The following is a 20,917-nucleotide window of genomic DNA, read 5'->3' as shown; positions in this document are numbered from 1 at the left end:
ACAACAAACAACTTGCAACCAGATAACAGCAGCCACATCTCACTAGCATAAATTGCTGTAAGATCTTATATTATAAACAGTTTTAAGAATATAAATAAAGTGTACGCATTTCGGCGTAGTAATAAAAAAATATTTTTTTAACTCATATCGTGAAAGCAATATTAACTGGGGGCTCAAGCCGGTATAACCCTTGACTGCAGGCAAATATCTTCAACCTACAGGATAATAAAATAAAAATTCCACGGCTTTGAAGAAAAGCATAAAACCAATCTCTGAAAAAGTGAGATATAATAAGTTCATACAGTCGCGTAAAAGGCTAACCTTGAAATAGCAGGCAGAGTAAACCTATAAAAAGTGAAAAGCGAAATGAGAAATTCCTGGCTTCAAAGAGAATCCTTCACGCTGGACACACGTAACAAACGCCAACAAAGTTCAATTCTAGATATGCGCTCAATGCAACAAGACGATACAATGGCACTGGGGCCCTATTCTATAACTCGATTCGAAAATAAATTTGCTCGAATTCGGATTTTTTGTACTTGGTAACTCTATTTTCGCATTTGCAATTCTAATTTCGAATAGTATATTAGAAAATCGAAAACTGGCAACTATGTAACTCGAATTTGAATGTCAAATTCATTCGATCGTCGCAAATAATACTCGTTAGCGTTTGAGCTGTAGAAACGGAATACTATTTGAAAAATGCAAGTATTTTAATAATTTTTTATTAAGTATAACAACTATAAACGTAAAATATTTTTCAATAGGGATTCATCCAGCAAAAGCCAGCATACAAAACAAAGCCAATTTGGAATTATGGTGGAATTCATGGAATCGCATCCAAGTTTGGCCAAAGGCTACATAAAGTGCGCTGATGCTAAGCAAACTTCCAAGAATTTGTGGGGACGGCTGACGGAAGAGTTCAATGGAGATGGACCACCTACGCGGGATGCATCTTCATGGAAAAAGGTAATTTTAGTGTGAGCCAAATAATGTTAACTCTTAAAGCTGCAGCAGGAGCCGCGCGTCGTATGACCTATCAAAGTACCGTTTTCAAGGTATAACGGTTATGATAAATAGCCGTATGCTAATGAACCACTCAATGAAGTACAGTTTTAATAAAGCAAAAGAAATTAAATTTTAGCAAATGTTACATTTGAAATATATTAAAAAACAACAAAAAATATAAACGCATTTAATTTATGTAATGAAAAAGAGTATTTTTTAAACATACGACGGCACTATGAATGGAATTTCGTTTATTATTAACTATTATTATTATTTTTTATTTACATATTTAAGGTTTGGGCGGATTACAAGACCCACCTCAAAGCCAAAGTGCGCAAAAATAAGTTGCACATGTCCGGAACTGGTGGTGGCCCTGCAAAAATTAGTTCCCTTAATTCGGTGGAGTTAAGGGTAATGGAGTTGTTGCAAATAAATGAAGCAGTAAATGGAATAGCCGGTGCTCAAAAATTCGGTGCAGGAAGAAGTGAAGCCACAAACAGCAACGAATGTAAAACTGCTCCAACCACTCCGAATTATGCAACTGATTTGCAGGATCGTGCAGAACTGCCACCTTCTACTCCTCCTTCCTATTCCCAGGTGTCACCCAATTGCAGTACGGTGCGGTCCCGAACTCAAAGCAAAAGCAATCTTTTGAAGATGCAAGTGGATGGGCAAAAAAAATTCCACAAAGATTGTACTCGCATTTTAAAAGACGTCAATTACAATTTAAAATCAATAGCAAAAACAAATAAGACATCTGTGGAACAAATGGAAGAGAGAATAGAAATAGAGAGACAAAAACTTAAATTCGCAAAATTAAAACATGAATACAAAGTATAAAGCGACATGGAGAGAAACAAAATTAGAATTTCAAAACTTAGACTGAAGCAACAGCTGCTAGATGTTAATACACGTAGAGATTAATATACATACATATCAAATATTTGCCTCGTAAGTACATATGTACACTTGAAGAAAATTTTTATGTTTATTTTTATATATAAATACATATGTATGTAATAGAACCACAAACATATTCATATATTATTCTCAAATAAATAAATAAAGAAAATGTACTTGTTGTGAAAAGTTCTTTAATTGCATTGATTTACTACACATATTTACGAAATTTAAATTAGGAAACCAAGCTATTTTTAATTCGGTCTCGTACTGTTTGTGCAATACGTAAAAAATCGTTCTCTTCTATATCGGAGTTGGTCGATAAAGCTAAATTTGAGCCTTCTTCATCGCTCTCAATAACAGTTGGTGGTTCAACATTATATGTAAGGCAAATGTTATGCAGTGCACAACAAGCATTTAAAATTTTTACTACTTTTTCGGGTGTATAATGAAGCTCTCTTTCAGCAAGTAGGCAACGAAAGTGATCTTTTAAAATTCCAAACACTCGTTCTATTATCGATCGCGCTTTGGTAAACCTTTCATTATATACCATTTCTGGAGAATTTTCTTCTGCGTTACGGTAAGGTGTGAGGAGCCATGGCTCTAATGGATATCCAGAATCACCTTCAAAATAGAAGATAATGCATGCAAATTTGTAAAAACCGGTACGTTTTGGAATATAAAACAGATTATATAAGAGTTTGTTACAGAGTACTGTGCTACTAACAGGATTTTTACACCATATGCATTTACATATGTAAATGCTACTTTTTTGTATGTACTCGTATGTACCATATATTACATTAGGGCTATTCGCGATTCGGTGCATAAGAGCTGACAAATTTATGCAATTGCAGAAATATGCCATGGATTGTGAGCGACCTTTATTAAACTGTCATGGTAAAGCTTTTGCAAAACAATTTTTGTGCATCAGCTTTGGTTTTGTTTATGAATGCAATGCATAGCATTTTTATGCTATGGATTTTCGGTATTGCAAATTTGCCAAGCCATGACAAATGCAAATGCGTGTATTTTGTTTGTGTATTGCAAATAATTTGCAATACAAATTTGCAATGCAATGATGCTAGGCCATTTGCACCGGATCGCGAATAGCCCTATTGTATCACAAAATTAGCATTTACATATGGAAATATATATCGTGTAAGATTGCTTTAAGTGATACAAGTACATATGGATAAAGTCACCTACCAATTATCCAAGATGATTTGTCTCCATTTTGGTATTGGGCTTTTATATATTGTCGTTCGTTTGACAAGCTCCATACATGAGAATCATGAGCCGCTCCACCATAGACTCCATTCACAGCTCTTATGTACATCTTGTGATCACAAATCTAATAAAAAAATGTTATGAAATGGTATGAACAAAAACTTGTAAGTATTAAAAACTTACCACCATTGCATTGATGCTATGCTTTAGCTTCCGGTTCATCCTTTACCGGCCTAACCATATGGGATATGGGTTCCATCAACAGCACCTATTATTCCTGGTAATCCAAATTTTGAGTAGAAATGGTTTTTGGATTCACGCTTTTCTTGCACGGTCATTTCAAATTTTATGTGCCTCGGACATAAAGTTTTTTCAATCGCATTAACTACTTCCGTGATACATTTAGAAGTCGTGGATTGCGCTAATCCTGCGAAACGGTCTTGCCCTATTTGGTGCTGATAGCCCCCTTGTCCCAGAAATGTTAGAGTAGCAGCAAGTTTTACTGTCGGAGTTACTGCCGTAGATCTTATAGGTGCATGTAATTCGTGTTCTATGCTCCTCAACACATAACTGAAGGCATCCTTGGAAAGCCGAAAATTTTTTATGAAGCTATATTTTCAAATATATAATCATTAATAAGTTAAATTTATAGCCGGTTATATTACATATGTATGCATTTACCTTCTTTCCGATAATTCATCAATATTAAAATGATCTCTTATAGCCCTTCTTGCATTTCTCTCTTCATTAATTTCTTCGTCCATCCACAATGCAACAGAATCCATTTTTTGTTTGTTGATAAAATGAATAACAATTGTTTAATTTAAATTATGTAGTTGTTTACTTGTTTTCCTTCTACGTATTTTGACGTTTGACATTCGAAAATTCTGGCACAGGGTGGCACAACTTTCGCAAAACTAGAAACTCGATCCGAAACTTTTACAGAATGCTAAACCAAATTCGACTCGAATAACAAATTCGAATAGAATCAACTTTCGATTCGAGTTACAGAATAGGGCCCCAGGACTCGCAACTCTACGAGCACAGGTAGAAATACAAAGGCTCTAAATAACACACAATTAAAGGCTTGATTACACATATGCTGATCAACGACCATTGTATGTACTTCTGGAAGAAAATTACACAAGGAACACGCACATAATCGGAATTTCACAGCGAAATCAGCAGAGCACTGAATCTCTCACTCTCAAAGATAGAGATGTCAGGAGAACAAGGACCTGCATCCATGTTAGAATATGCAAGCCAAGAAGCAGTCCATACTTTCATCACAGGACTCAACAGCAGGTATACAAGCGGCACATTATACAGTCATCACCCAAAAGACTTAAAAACCGCATATGCAATCGCAAGCACGATTTATAACGACGATACGAACATGCAGTTCGACGCACAAATTACACCACAAAGATATAACCAGCGACAAAATCCTCAACAACAGAGATATGATGATAGAAGGAGATATAACCCAAATGTGCTGGTACAATATAACCTCCAACCACGCCAAGAACCAATGGAAGTAGATGACTCTCGTCAACACGTGCGACCAACACAATACAACAATCAACCCCTCCTAAGGAACAACTGTCAGCAATCTCAACGATTCAATAACCCGTTCAGAGAAGATCAACAAGCAGCAAAACGCGGAAAAACTCCTTCTTCAAGAAATTACAACACCAACGAGGTACAACGAATAAACCAGACGAGTGATGAAGACCTACAATCACTCGCCCCCACATACTGATGATATCTACGAGAGGGGAAGTGCTTTTTTTTTAGGAGAATAAACGAATTACCGTGTCTCCAAAGGCGGTGTCAAACGACAGGTATATCCGTTAATATTTTAATTGATACAGGTGCGACAAATAATTACATTAGTTCTAAGTGTAAAGTAGGAGAATCTATACCCATAAAACCGGTTAAAGTTAAAACGCTTCATGGATACTCTTTAACCAAAGCTATGAAAATTATTACAATACTCAATCATAATTTAGTTTTTTTTTTTTGAAACCGAAGCTTTAGAGGAGTTCGGTATGCTTCTGGGTGAACACGGTCTTAGGGTCTTGAAAGCAGAAATTAACATTTTCGAGTATAAACTATCATATAAATATAAAAAGCAAGTAAGCGACCAAAAGGTGAATTTCACAATTAATAACGACATGCATAAAACTGAAATTGAAAATATCATGACAGAATCAGAAGATCCTATTTGGGTGAAGCATTAACCGTATCCGATAGCAGACAATGAATTTATAAACAAAGAAATAGATAAATTGTTAGATAACCAAATTATTCAACCTGGCAAAAGTCCTTACAATTCTCCAATCTGGGCCGTCGCAAAAAAACGTACCGATAACGAAGGGAAACCTAAAAGACGAATGGTAGTAGATTTTCAGAAGCTTAACGCTCAGACTATCACTGATAGATATCCTATCCCAGATGTTGCTATGACAATTCAAAATCTAGGTAAAGCAAAGGTTTTCACAACGATAGACTTAGAGTCAGGTTTTCACCAAATCTTGATAAAAAAAATCAGACAGAGATAAAACTGCATTCAGTGTGAATGGCACAAAGTATGAGTTCCTTAGGATGCCGTTCGGTTTAAAGAGCGCGCCTTCTATATTTCAGCGATGCGTAGACGATATCCTACGTCCATATATTGGCAAGTTCGCATATGTTTATATTGACGATGTACTCATATATTCCTCCTCACCCGAGGAACACATGGAACATATTCGTACAATAGTAAACGCACTTCACAATGCCAATATGAAGATTTCAAACGAGAAATCGCATTTTTTCCAGGTTTCAGTCGAATACCTCGGACATATAATAAAATATAATAAAATAACTGTAGATCCAAGTAACATTCAAACTGTAAAGAATTATTCAACTCCAAAAAATTTAAAAGAATTACGATCATTTCTTGGCCTAGCGAGTTATTACAGGAAATTTATACAGAATTTCGCTGCAATAACGAAACCTCTAACAACATTTCTACGCAGAGACAATGGTGGTGTAAGTAAAAATCAAAGCGCAAAGGTCTCAATTAATCTAGGCGAAACAGCACTTGAGGCTTTGATAAAAATAAAAGACGCACTACAAACACAAGTTGAATTATTTCAACCAGACTTCAGCAAACCTTTTGAACTAACGACGGGCGCAAGTAACTTTGCAATAGGAGCTGTACTCTCTTAGAACAAGAAACCTATTTCCTTTATATCTAGAACTCTTAGCCAAACTGAACCAAATTACAGCACGAATGAAAAGGAATTACTCGCTATCGTTAGGTCACTTCAAAAATTAAGAAATTACCTATATGGTATAGCAGATCTAACTATTTATACAGACCATCAGTCACTCATCTTTTCGATTTCGGATAAAAATCCGAACACTAAACTAAAACGATGGAAAAACTTCATAGAAGAATACGGTGCTAAATTAATATATAAACCAAAGCATCAAAACGTTGTCGCTGATGCATTGTCTCGCCAACAGATTAACAACACTTTAAGTTCCTCACAACATTCAGCTCAAAGTTCACCAATAAAAAAATTGAAACGCGTAAAACAACCATTAAATACATTTAGAAATCAAATAGTCATAAACTACAGTGCAACCAATTTAGTGGAAATCTCTTCGCAAAATATTTTTTCGTATTCACGACACACGCTTTTTTATTCGACTAAAGAAGAATTAATTGATAGACTGAAAAGAATAATAAACCCAAAGCTAACAAATGCTATAAAAATAGATGAACAAACTCTATTCCACATAGAAAATGACATAATTTCAACGTTTCCAAATACCCCGATCGTTTTAGCTCAGAAAATGACGGAAGACATAAACAGACAAAAATAAATCATAATACAAACACGCAGATGTGCACATAGAAATTATAAAAATAATGCAAAAGAAATACTGACTACATATTTTTAGCCAAATTTACGCCAAATGTGTAAAAAAGAAACACAAGATTGTGAAATCTTCTTAACAAACAAATACGAACGCAGACCAAACAAACAACCAATTGGAGCCGCACCAATACCAAACCACGTAGGTGAACACATGCCCAGCAAAACCAACGTGACCGAAACTCCAACACAAACGCAAATTGTATGCTGTTACTAACACACATGTAATAATTTTTGATTGGAGTGCCATCTATTGTTTTTTTCTTGCGAGGTATCTTTCGCATATGAGTAAGTAGTCAAGCTAATCTTTTCACATATGAGCAAGCAGGCAAACTATTTGGTTTGAAAAATCACACGTACACAAAACTTCTGGGAGCATTTTTGATTCACTATTAAGAATGTGATAGCAAAACGTGCCGACATTAATGGGCACGCGTGACGGTCACGTTACTAGAAAAGTGGCCGTCACTGTTCTTGCTGGGTACATTTAGACTTATTTCACATGAACTTGAACACATACATCAGCACAACTGATAAAACTCAAAGTACTTATACATACGGGAAATCCCAAGTAAAAATAATACATACCAATACATTGACGAAATATTATCACAGATTAACCCAAACGCCAAGTATGTAATGGCAGATACCTACGGTGACCATCCGTTCTGTTTTTTGCAGGACCGTACTGTTTTTCAAAGGTCGGTCCTGCGTAGTTTTTCAAACCTGAAAAACCTGAAAATGTACTGATTTTTTCCAAGTGTCCTGCATTTGTCCCGCATTTTATTCGTTATTTTAAAATTATCGGACAATGGATGGATTTTTTCAAAAAAGTGTTTTTTGGGTGCTTTTCGTAGCTTCTCTTCAATATCTCATGAAAAAATCTCCCAATCAACGTAAGCGACTTACAGATCGAAGGGTATTGATGTGCCTCTTACTAAAATATATAACTTGTGGCGACTTCAATGAAAATTATTAGTGCTACAGGCGACCATTTGCATTTTGTCGTCAAAGTCGAAAAAAGTGAGGTTTTCAATCAAATACGCAGTTTCATTTGATTATTTTTTTTCATTATTTTAAAAATTCCATAAAGAAGATATATCACTACAGTAAATTTTAAGCCAAAGATAATGAAAATCGGATTAGAAATGTAAATGCTATGGAGAGCAATCTGCACAAATTATATATTTTTGTAAAGGGCACTTTGTAACTCGTCGTTTATGTCGATTCATGATCTCGATTTTTGACAAATGACTGCGAAAAGTACCAAAAAAAAAAAAAAGTTTACTGTTTTCGTTTTGAACGACTCAAAATTTGCCTATAAAATAATCTTTTAAAGATTTTCACTTTTCGTGTAAACTATTTTAATTATAATATGTTTTACTATACTTTTATAAATATTCATGTAAAAAAGATTAAAATCGATGAAGAAAACGTGATTCATATTTAAAGTTTAAAATGTATTAAGAATTTAGAATCATAAATACTCTTTTGATATTTTTATACTACGGAAATAAATGTAGTCATATTTTTGAAAAATTGTCCTTCATTTTGAATCCATATTTATGCTCACCGTACAGATACCGAATCAACATTCACGGGCATATGTGCGAAACAAGTCTACGAAAAACTACAAATAGTACATTACACCAACATTCATTCGACAACCAACGGTCAAGTTGAGCGTACACATAGCACCCTGATCGAACTCGCTAGAGTCCTAGCACAGGAACATAACCACTCACCGGAAGACGAAATTTTTAACGCGGTACGACAATACAACAAAACAATTCACTCAGTCACAGGAGAGAAACCCGAGGACGTGTTCTTCAATCGAGGAGGGTATCCTGACATTCAAAAAAAACTCGAAACAAATCAAAACAAAGTGCTTTCATACCATAATAAAAATCGTAAGAGTATCACTTACTCCAAAATACACCGTAGAAACAAAAAGGTACGAAAATACGCGAAACATACAATAAAATAACACAGAGGTGACACAATACTTACAAATCGTGGTCCAGTTATACACAAAGACAATATACGAGTGCAAGCATGCAGAGAATAATAATTTTATTTTTAACCTCCACCACCCTCTGCGACAGTATAATTGATTTAAAGGACAAAAAATACGTAATGATAGAAACCGACCCAGTATACGTGTACCACGACACTTTATTTTTATATCATGTAGCAAACAGTTCAAAAATATTAGCACCCTATGAGAAAATAGTACGATCTACTTACAAATTCGAACAGAACTCAGTAGATCAAATATTAGTCAACAAAATAGAGACACTTAAGTCACAATTACTTCCTAACATCTTTAGGGCTAGACGTTCACTTAACTTTCTAGGGTCAGCTCTTAAAATTATTACGGGTACACCCGATCACGATGACTTAATCGAAATTAAGACAGGATTAAATATGCTGATAGAAAACAGTAACAAACAAAAGAAAATAAATTCACAGTTTGAAAGAATTTTAGAGACTCTCGATCCTAAAACTATAACAAATGATTTAGTGATGACCGAAGTATACAACGAACTATCCTCTGTCGCTAATACAATTAATTTTGCAAAAAATAGAAACTTCTACGCAGGAACTCTAAACTTAAAGGATATTCAACAAATAGTATCCTATGAAGCATTAGACTCACCTTTAATAAATATATTAGAATTCTCTGACATACATGTCTGCTACTTTAACCACGGAATTGTAACTGTATATAAATATCCAATATTAAACACAAAATAAAACTTGTTCAATATATACCCACTTGCATACAAACATGGAAAGATATTATTAGATTCTAAGATAGCAAAATGTAACAATGTCTTTGCACCTATTGAAAAATGTAAAAACTATGTTGGGAACTATATATGTAAAATTAAGAACTCGGACAATTGCACTATTAACATATTGGAGAATAAGCCTGCCAAATGTGAAGTGATACACGAAAACAACGCACCACTCCAAATACTTGAAAACGAAAATATCATAACAGATTACAACCACACCTGGAACAACATAAAAATAGATGGGCCGAAATTAATACAATTCAACTACTCTGCAACAATCGATGGAAAACAATATTCCAACCTGCAACAGGAATACAAAGATGCCATATACAAACAACATGACGAACAACTAGAAGTCCTACGCATCCTCAAATCCAATGCCGATTATAACTTTAGCAATATTGAAGAAATGTCAACTTTCCTGATACCAATCGAGGAACATCGCGTCCAATACACCTTCTACTGCATCCTGGGGTTATGCACACTAGCATTACTTATGTATGGTAGAGACAAACTCTGCAAATATTACATAGCAAAGAAAGCGGAAGCAAGAAGAAAAAGAATCGACGAAATGTATCAAATAGAACTATTCAGACTCCAACAAGAACAACATACACGTTAAAGCGAGGACGCTTCATTTTAACAAAGTTTTCGCTAAGCATCATCAATAACAACCAAACATGCATTATCAAGAAATGCATTCTCAACATGTAAACAACAAACATCTGGCAATGGAATAATCCACTGCGATAACTACCGCCGCATCTCAACAATAACAAACAAGTGATAACAAGATAACAGCAGCCGCATCTCACTAGTATAAATAGCTGTAAGATCTTATATTATAAACAGTTTTAAGAACATCAATAAAGTGTACGCATTTCGGCGTAGTAATAAAAATGCCTTTTTTAACTCATATCGTGAAAGCGATATTAACTCGCGACGGAAAAACAGAAACCCACAATTTGGGAGTTCGTCCGGGATCGTCGTACATTTGCGAAAGAAGGTAAAAGAAATACTTCGGTGGTCGGTTCTTTCTATATTTCTACGGCGCACATCAACTCAGCGAGAAACAGAGTTCCGTGTATTTGTGTGCAAAAAGCGTCAACTGTTTGCATAAGGAATGGAGTCGATTGGTAGCAGAATACGAGTGTTTTCTCTCAAGCAGCATAGCAGCGCCGGTTTTATTTTATGCAAAAGCGTTAACTTGTCATAAATTAATTGGTGTGCAGAAAACGGTAAGCCCCTAGAGCAGAGCCGGGCCAGCGAAATTAACGGAACTTGTAGGCGGTTAGACCAGCAAATAACGGAGGTGCGAAGTAGCAGAGCGCGTAAAGAACAGCGCACGCAGTGGCAGAGCGCAGTCGTACATAGCAGCGTGCCTAGTAGCAGAGAGCAATCGTATATAGCAGCGTGCCTAGCAGCAGAGCGTAGTCGGTAAAGCACATCGTGCGCTGTAGTTTGGGTGAAGTATCAAAGCAGCGTAAAATGCAGTGAAATTGGTATAGTGCAAAAGGAGTGCGTAGGCGACAACAGCGAAGGCTTTCAACAGCAATAGAACGCAGCGCGAATCAACACGGGCGTCATACAACCAAAAGAATACCTGCAAACATGTTGCAGTGAATTCCTCGAACTATAATAGGAAGAAGTTGTGTATGTGTCGAAAAGGAGTTCGACAGTGTATTACAGTGGCAGACGGCAGAGTCGAGACGTCGAGACGAAGTCGAAGTGGATATTGAGTTTCATGTCGCCAGAGAGAGCGATATTTTGTATAATGCGATTCTGGGCAAGGATGTACTCAGGCAAGTGGATGTTGTCGTTGATGGTGAGGGCGTTAAATTCCGAGAGAAAACAGGGACGACGGGCAGAATTCAGAGAAGCTTCAGGTAGTTAGAGAGAAAAGCGTAGTAGACGGAGAAGCAAATCCTGTTGGGGAATTAGAGAAGGAGTTCAGGCAAATCTTTCATTTTGCGTGCAACGAGGGTGTCTAGTTTCCATTTGAACTCAACCATCTGCATGCAAATGAAGGAACGCGTGATTGATCTGATTACGAACTACAGCAGCGTGAGGAAAAGGCCATCACCAATCGCAATGAAGATTATCTTGTCGGATGAGATACCAGTCTACCAAAGACCACGGCGGCTGTCGTATGCAGATCAATGTTTTGTTGAAAAGCAGGTGGAAGAGTGGTTGGCCGACAAATGTATAATGTACAGGTTAGCACCTCCGAGTATGCATCACCGATAGTGCTAGTGGCTAAGAAAGATGGTACAAAACGTCTATCTTGCGACTATCGCAAATTAAACGAAATGATTATACGCGACAACTTTCCGATGCCATTGATTGATAATATCCTGCAGAGACTACAATCAGCTACTTTCTTTACAACACTGGATCTTCGCAATGGATTTTTCCACGTACCGCTGGAGGAGGAATCAAGGAAATACACTGCTTTCGTTACGCATAACGGACAATATGAATTTTTAAATGTTCCGTTTGGTCTCAGAAATTCGCCAGCTGTTTACATGGACGACGTGATTATCCCCTCCAAGAGCGTGGAGGAAGGGTTTGCCAGTTGGAAAAGCGTGTTTACGACAGCAAGTCATATGGACTGCGAATAAAATGGGAAAAATGTAAATTTTTGAAAAGCCGAGTCACATTCTTAGGGCTTACGTCATACATAGACGTTTCATCCCGAGTTATTCATTGGTAGCTAAACCATTGACTGATCTCATGGGGAAGAGTGCGGAGTTTGAGCAAATACCTGCATTTCAACAACTGAAGACTGTTTTAATGAATCAACCAGTACTTCAACTTTTCGATCCAGCCCTACAGACTGAGATTCATATGCGTCCCGTTGAATATATGAGTAGGAAAACTACGCCTGTTGAGCAGAAGTATCATTCCTACGAGTTGAAAGTTTTGCCAATCATATCAACATTGAAGAAATGGAGAGTTTATGTGATGGGGATTAAGTTTAAGATAATAACCGATTGCAATACCATGAAAAAACAGGACATACCTCTAAGATTATCGCGTTGGGCGATGTATCTTTAAGACTATCAGTACGAAATCGAGCACCGTTCAGGAAGTCTGTTTAATGATGACAGATAGCTTGCGACATAGGGTACAGGTGGAACAGCTGAAAGATGAGAAGTTAGCAGCTATACGAAAGGTTTTAGAGCATGAGAGCTATCATGATTTTTACGTAAAACATGGTGTTCTCCACAAAGATCCCGCTAAGGAACTTATGGTAGTACCAACATCGATGGAAAGGGAGGTCATCCAAATAGCTCACCGAAAAGGGCATTACGCAGCGAAGAAGACGCAAGATTAGGTCGAGAGATACTTATTTATTTACAATTTGGCGCCGAAAGTAACGAACGTAGTAAAGAGCTGTGTAGAATATTTGGTTGTAGAGGCTAAAGCTGGGAAAAAGGAGGGCATGCTTAATCCAATTCACAAAGAGGACAAGCCACTTTTAACGTACCACTTGGATCACGTGGGTCCCATGGAGGAAACTAGAAAGAGATACAATTATATACTAGTAGTTGTCGAAGCGTTTTCCAAATTTGTGTGGCTGTATCCCACTAGAAGCACCGGCAGCGAGGAAGTGTTAGATCGGTTACAAAAGCAGGCAGCAACGTTTGGCAACCCGATAGAGGGACCGACTTTACGTCCAACGCATTTGAGGACTACTGCAAAGAAGAAAATATTCAACATTTGGTCATAACGACTCATGATTTAATAATACAAGGTTCGATAAACTGACAGTTGTCTCTCTCGCACCGCTCCCTTAGCAGTGGCACCGTGTTGCTTCTTTGCAAATTTACATGGAAACAGTGTAGCTTTGCTGTGAAATAGAAGTATAAGCTTTTGTGGAATATGTTTATTTGTATATACATATGAAGCATATTTAACTGATGAAAAAATAAATTGTTTTTAAATTGGATGTTTACATCAATATCTTAGTAGTCTTATTTTAATTTTGAGTCATTTTGCAGTTTTTATACAGCCAAATAGCACATAAATTACGTAATTCCCGTAGATATATCAATATTACGTTCAACATTTCGTTTAAAATGCCAGATTTCCTGCAAATACATTAGGATTTACAAAAGGAATTTCACTACTAATTGCCTACTTTGCGTACTTTTATACTAACATTTTCGCACCAAGAGATTTCATTCTTCCCCTTTCTCCGTCCTTCGTAAATGCAACCTTTTGTAAGGGAGTGTCAAACCGCAGCTGTCAATAATTATCTAACCTTGTATTATTGAATCATGATAATGACTGGAGTGCCACGTGGTAATGGTCAAGTAGAGAGAGTCCTCAAGATCGCCATGACAACGTTGACAAAACTGCGTCGAGCATCCGAAGCTATGGTACAAGCACGTACAACAAGTAATTAATTCTACGCCACCGTGAAGCACAACGTATGCTCCGTTCAAACTCCTGACTGGTGTTGATCTGCGCGTTAACAAGAATCACGGGATTCGCAGGTTGTTAGAAGAATCAGCGGTTGAGGAGCTGGAAGAGGAGAGATGCAAGATAAGAGAAGAAGCCCGAGACAACATAAGTAGCATGCAAGAGGAGAACGTGCGAAACTTTAATAAAAAACGCAAAATAGAAACCGAGTATGAGGTCGGAGACTTAGTCGCCGCTAAGCGCACTCAATATGAAACTGGACTCAGACTCAAACCAAAATTTTTCGGACCGTATAAAGTCATGGATAAGAAGGCGTATGGTCGTTATACCGTACATAAGATTGATGACATATAGGGGCCTAGAATAACGCATACAGTAGCAGAGTACATGAAACCGTGGAATCCTTCATTCGAGGCGAATGAAACATCAGAATGGCCGAATGTGGAATTGACTGACAGACGACGGACTACAAGAAGTGGATGTAGCTTCTAATTTGTAACTTCGACTGAAATACAATACATCCCTGCACGTTCGAACTTTGCTACAAAACGCCATCTCTGATTGAACGAGGAGAGTCAAAAACCGTACTCTAGACAAACGGACGGGTGACTCGAACGCAACACATGGAACTGATCGGACGCAATTGTTTAATTTCTTATACAATAAATTATATTTACTGCAATTTTAAACCTTAATAAATAGAATTTCATTTCGCGCGACGGAAAAGCAGAAACCCACATACATATAAAACGTACCCTGTTGTACAATTGTCACAAACGAAAAGCAAACGTTTCTCGTTGGGGAAAATGACGGTGAATCTTACAACTTGTTTCTGGCTATGTACAAAACTGTACAAAACCACAAATGATATGATGATCGATGAGCAAAAGGGAATAGTTTTGTATAGTTTATTTTCGTACTCTGATAAATATTTCAATTCCTTTCAAAATTGTAATGTATTTTAGTTGCATTATTATCTTAGCGTAAGACAAAAGTGTTCCTAGAATAAGCGAGCCGAAGGGCCTAGACGCTAGTGCTCCTCTTATAATGTATGCGATTGAGTTAGCACTCGTCTTTCAAGTAATAATAATAATAATGTAAAATATGGCCAGCTTGGAGACGCCCGTATTCTCACTAGATGTTTACGTCTAGAAGTTCTGGGCATGGACTGCCTAACCACGGTCCCAGAAGTGGAGACCGCTATGCGCGTGGAATTATGAGACAAGATGAATGGCCAACGTCGCGTCCCTCTTCTCGCTTGGGGCCGAGATACAGAAGAGTAAACGGAACTGCTGTAAAGCGCTACGTGACGAAGTGGATCGCGATCCCTGGGGCCAGGGATACAAAATAGTGATGAAAAAGTTCCATACATCATCGCAAGCGATGGATGAGACCCGAGTTAAGAATATAGTGGATGCGATATTTCCCACACACCCACTAAGAGCAGATACAGTGTTCGTCGAGGAGCAAGTCGAGGCACCACTGTTTTCGACAGACGAGCTGAAGCTAGCCCTGCGAAGCATGAAAGCCGGCAAAGCTCCAGGCCCAGATGGCATACCAGCGGAGGCAATCAGGTTAGCAGCGAAAACGAGCCCTGATCTCATCTCCTTAACATGTACAACAGCTGCCTTAGAGTCCGGGTCTTCCCAAGCCAATAGAAGAAGGCAAGGCTGGTGCTTATACCCAAGGGCAAAGGTGACTCAAACTCCTTCATCCTTCCGGCCACTCTGCATGCTCGACACAGCAGGCAAAATGATGGAGGGTCTGCTCAAAATACGCTTGACGTCAGCCATAGAAAGCGAGGGAGGCCTTTACCGCAAACATGGCTTCAGGAAGGGACACTCAACTATAGGAGCAATTGGCGAAGTAGTCGAGGCGGTACATAAGGCCGCAGAAGCCTGCCACCATGCGCGGCCAATAGTGCTGCTAGTCACACTGGACGTCAAGAAAGCCTTCAACTCTGCAAGATGGGACGACATGCTGGAGGCCTTGGAACGGTCATTCAAGGTTCCAACATACTTGCTAGATATGATCCGGGACTACCTCAGAGACCGTTGGCTTTTGTACGACACAACACAAGGTTAGAGAAAGAGACGTATAACCAGCGGAGCGGGACAGGAGTCTGTACCTGGCCCGGACCTCTGGAACGCCACGTATGACAGTCTGTTGCGCACGGAAATGCCGGACAGCGCCTTCCTTGTCGCCTTCACGGACGATGTAACAGCAAGAAACGTCCAGCTAGCACAGCTCAATCTAAACCAGGTCATGCGCAACGTCAGAAGATGGATGAGCGAACACGGTCTGCAATTGGCTGCAGCCAAAACAGAGATCGCACTCCTCACCAGGAAACGGATCCCAACAATTATAAATATGATGGTGGGACCTCAACTTGCGACAACTTCTAGGTCTACAAAATACCTATGGGCGAAGTTTGACAGCAAACTCACATTCTGGGAACACATCCATGGAGTATGTGAAAAAGCTGCGCAGAGCACGGTGGCTCTAAGCCGGCTGATGGCGAACATGGGCGGCCCGAAGCCATGCCGCAGGAAGCTTCTGAAATGTGGGCCGACGCATTGAAAGTCAAAAAATACCGGATTGAAATGTCTTCGGACCAGCGCAGGGGGGGCACTACGTATTGCTTCTGCATACCGTACAGTGTCCGCGGACGCGGTTCTAGTTATTTCTGGCGTCATGACAATTGAGCTACTTGCTTACGAGCGAAAAGAGATTTACAATCTCAGTGCCGAGATAGGTCGAGCGGCTGCCGCGGCTAGGGCACGCGATCAACTGATCTAGCAGTGGCAACAAATCTCGAACGCGAGCACACAAGGTCGTTGGACGCACTCCCTGATAGCCGACCTTCAAACATGGTTGAACAGGCCGCATGGGGAAGTCGATTTCTACCTGACGCAATTCCTCACCGGTCATGGCTACTTCCGAGAATATCTTCATAGAATGGGAAGGGCGGACTCACCGTTCTATCACTACTGTGGAAACGTCGGAAATAACGTGTACCATACATTCTTCACCTGCGAACACTTCTTGATTTCGCGCAGAATGTTGGAAGAAAGTTACGGAGACAACACTCCGAACAACATAATTGGGGTAATGCTCTCCAGTGCAGAAAAGTGGGAGGCAGTTGCGAGATACGTGAAATTCGTTCTCCGCTGCAAACGAGAGGACGGTTATTTACTGAGGACACCCGAATGAAATGCCCCTACAAAAGATCAGCCCCAAGGTTTTAGCAGCGAGCTCCTGCATCTGAAGACATGCAGAATTGCGGTGCCAGATGTGGGATTCTTGCGCGGGCGGTGGAAGTTTGGGTTTTAGTGGGTAGGCCAACACGGTTCGGTGGGAGTGCCATAGTCGGGGAAGGTAGTATAGTGACTAGCGCCCCCGGCAGTGCATAAAACTAGCAAGGTTTGGTAGCTGCCGAGGCCTAGTCTTCAGTCTACTTTTGTGTGCGGTGGGCGGACAGACCTAGTTTCTGCTCCGCGCTGCGGATAGGCTGTTGATCATAAGGCCGGGCTTTCGATCCATGTTCCCGATGATTTTACTTTGTATGCGTGGCAGGCGGAAAGCTCTAGTTTCCGCTCCGCACTGCGGACAAGCTGTTGATGATGGTCGGAAAGGCCGAGTTTCCGATCCATGCTCGTCTTACGCGGTCGCGAAAATATACGAAGCCGATTACAATTGTACTAAGCAGTCACTGATATTGTGTAATTTATCGTTCCCGGTTAAAGATATTGATTTATTTAGTTACAAAAAAGAAATTCAGTTATGTCTAAGCAATCATAATGTTTGTTACAATCTTGGCATATCCATCGTAAAGCATCATGCATTTCAAAGTTTGAATTACAAATGCTCAACACAACCGTGGCGCAGTCGACTATTGGCTATCCCGTTCAAGATCTTAATTATGAACAGTACCCCGAGCACCTCTCTACGGCTGTGTAGCTTTGGCAAATTTATGAGCTTTAAGCGGCCTTTGTACGGTGGAAGATTTAATGTCGAATACCAAGGCAAATTATTTAATGCGAATAATAAGGATTGTTTCTATACCGACTCGAGTCTGTCAGAATGCGTTTGATATCTAGGGTTCCATACGACGGACCCGTATTCTAAGATCGGCCTGACTAGGGAGGTGAAGCCAGTTTTAGTGACATAAGGATCTCTGAATTCTTTAGCCCAACGTTTGATGAAAGCCAAGACGCCCTTGGCTCTATTAACACAAGGGTTTACATGGGACTTGACTTCAAGCTTAGGGTTTATGGTTACGCCTAGATCGATGAAATTAGTTACCTGATCAACACTATGTTCACAAATGCGGTAGCTATATGAGTAAAAGGGTCTTCTAGAGAAACACATAAATTTACACTTTTTCAAGTTAAGTGACATAGAATTTACTTCGCACCATTTAAACACATTACTAAGATCTGCCTGTAATTGTTCCCTGTCTCCTGGAGCACCAATGAACTGAAAAAACTTAACGTCGTCTGCGCACATTATGCAATTCGAATACTTCAAAATATTTGGAAGATCGTCGATGAATAAAATAAACGGAAGGGGGGCAAGGTAGCTACCTTGAGGTACACCTGACTTCACTTGAATTACACGAGATGAACATTTTTTAAATGTGTATATGTGTATTTATATGTATATATGTATATTTGTATGTACCATGTGCATTAAACAGGGTGTGATTGACAACTTGGGTAGGCTCTCTTTTCATTATCTATCTAATCTATTATGCAAAAAAAATATCCGACTCGAAATTCATAAGAATTTTCAATTTGACTTAATAAGATGATTCTTCTGAGAGCAATGTCAAATTCAATCCCACGTTGTTAAATACACCCCCGTATTCTAGAACCCGAATTTTCGTAATTCGTAATTCGTAATTCGTAGCTACGCTACGCGCATCTATGTCGCTTCTGGTTGAATTGTGGAACCACAAGCCAGAACTCCTATGCCTGAAGCTATGGTTCTCAATCCAATTAATTCAATAACAGCTTTTTCGAAGCCATTGAAAACATGCGCTTTGTTAGGTCCACCACCTGTTGCGTTTGTTTCAGCCTTTGACCGCGCTTAGGGATTTTAACCCTTACTAAGTAGAATTCTCCTTTCTGTGTTGCGGGGAAGAAGGGCTTCTGCATGTCAAAGGTATACAACATTTTTTGTGCATAGCACTCCGGCTACGCCGTCCACAGTATTTTTGCGCAGGGCCCACGTCGAAATTTGCAAAAAAGTGCATAGTACAAACCGAGTTTATTACTAAGCTAGCGGTAGGAAATTTTAAACATTTACATATCTTAAATAAAATGTGAATCCTTTAATTATACGTGTATGTTAAAGTTTTTGGATTCGGGTTATGCGTTTGGACACAACTACTGAAAATTATTGTACAAATAACTAAACCGGACAGTAAGGGCAACAAAGATTATTTTTTGCTCGTTTATATAAAGCAGTGGATAAAAATATACGTATGTGCGAAAGGCAAATTTATCTGTTTAAATGTACACCAACAATATTCTTGCAAACACACATCGTTTTACATCGTTTATTTTGCCTCCGACATAGAATTGTTTTCGTACAAAATTACGCAAAAAACGTTCGTTTTTAAGCATGCCATTGTTACGATTTTCGAAAGTTCGAAAATACGATTTGGATTGCGGCATACTATTTCTACGACTCGTAGGAAAATCCGAATACGAAAGAATTGCAGAATAGGGGTGACATTTTGTACCTAACTTCTTATTCTTTGTATATTGCATACTAGGTATGTACCTATGTGTGCATACTGTATACATATATATGGTTGTGTGTCTATATGTAAATTTAGTTTTTTTTTTACAAATTTAGATTTTACTTCTATCAAATTCAACTTGTATATTGAGTTGGTTAAATTCGGTATTCTCATTTCGTGATTAATATAAATTCTATTAAGAAAATTTCTCTACTCCTTATATAACTTTAGTTTTTTTCTCCAATTTTACGTTTTAATTTATTTTTTTTTTGTCTACATTTAATAATTTTTTATTTAATTATCATTATATATATTTTTTTCTAAGTCCTTTTAATATATTTTTTTCTCTAATTTAGCTTATATATAAATGTAAGTGTATATATATAAATGCCGGCCCGAAGGACTCACTCCTTGTTGCAGCAGGTCTTGGTGGGGCCTGCTGTTGTTGTTGTAGCCGGTTTGTTGTTGTTGCCATGTAGTTGGTGGTTGTTATCGTTGCTGATGTGGTCGATGGTTTGACCGGGTGCTTACCCCGAATGTTGATTTTATTGTTGGTGTTGGCGCTGCTCCTTGGGCGGTCGCTGTGTTCACCCGGGTTCTTACCCCGGTTGCTGGTTGTCGCTTTTGTGGTTGCTGGTGCCGCTCCTTAGGCGGTTGCTGAGGTGCCGCTTAGGTGGTACGCTGAGTTGCCGCTCTTTGGGGAGTTTGCAGTGGGTTCCGCTCCTTAGGCGGTCCCTGGTGACCCGGGTGCTTACCGGTTGCTGTCGTTGTTGTTGGTGCCGCTCCTTGGGCGGTCGTTGTGGTGCCGCCTTTTGCGTGGTCGCTGGCGCTCTGGCTCGCTGGGTTGCCGCTCTTTGGGTTGTTGCTAG

The 20,917-nt window shown here is 38.9% G+C and overlaps 3 protein-coding genes across 3 annotated transcripts; 1 reads left to right on the top strand and 2 right to left on the bottom strand.

The window, feature by feature from the left end:
* The first annotated feature begins 449 nt into the window (after positions 1-449).
* LOC118754241 lies at positions 450-1,968 on the top strand. The gene is made up of 3 exons (XM_036489105.1): positions 450-704; positions 768-969; positions 1,303-1,968. Coding segments are annotated over exons 1-3 (750 nt in total). The 5' UTR covers positions 450-702; the 3' UTR covers positions 1,849-1,968.
* Positions 1,969-2,115: 147 nt separating this feature from the next.
* On the bottom strand, positions 2,116-3,409 carry LOC118754244 (putative nuclease HARBI1). The gene is made up of 3 exons (XM_036489107.1): positions 3,322-3,409; positions 3,118-3,262; positions 2,116-2,532 (listed from the first exon to the last, which is right to left on the bottom strand). The coding sequence occupies exons 1-3, from the start codon at positions 3,358-3,360 to the stop codon at positions 2,144-2,146; spliced, it is 573 nt and encodes a 190-aa protein (XP_036345000.1). The 5' UTR covers positions 3,361-3,409; the 3' UTR covers positions 2,116-2,143.
* On the bottom strand, positions 3,383-4,729 carry LOC118754242 (putative nuclease HARBI1; the record flags this gene model as incomplete). The annotated part of the gene is given in 2 exon segments (XM_036489106.1): positions 3,383-3,747; positions 3,820-4,729. Coding segments are annotated over 2 exon segments (469 nt in total), but the record flags the coding sequence as incomplete, so codon positions are not given.
* Between the last annotated feature and the right edge of the window lie 16,188 nt (positions 4,730-20,917).

Source organism: Rhagoletis pomonella, unplaced genomic scaffold, assembly GCF_013731165.1.
Source record: "Rhagoletis pomonella isolate Grant_MI unplaced genomic scaffold, Rhpom_1.0 Rhpom_scaffold_03586, whole genome shotgun sequence".
In the NCBI taxonomy this organism is placed as follows: domain Eukaryota; kingdom Metazoa; phylum Arthropoda; class Insecta; order Diptera; family Tephritidae; genus Rhagoletis; species Rhagoletis pomonella.
Note: the sequence above shows the minus strand (reverse complement) of the source record. Positions and strands in the feature narration are given on the sequence as shown.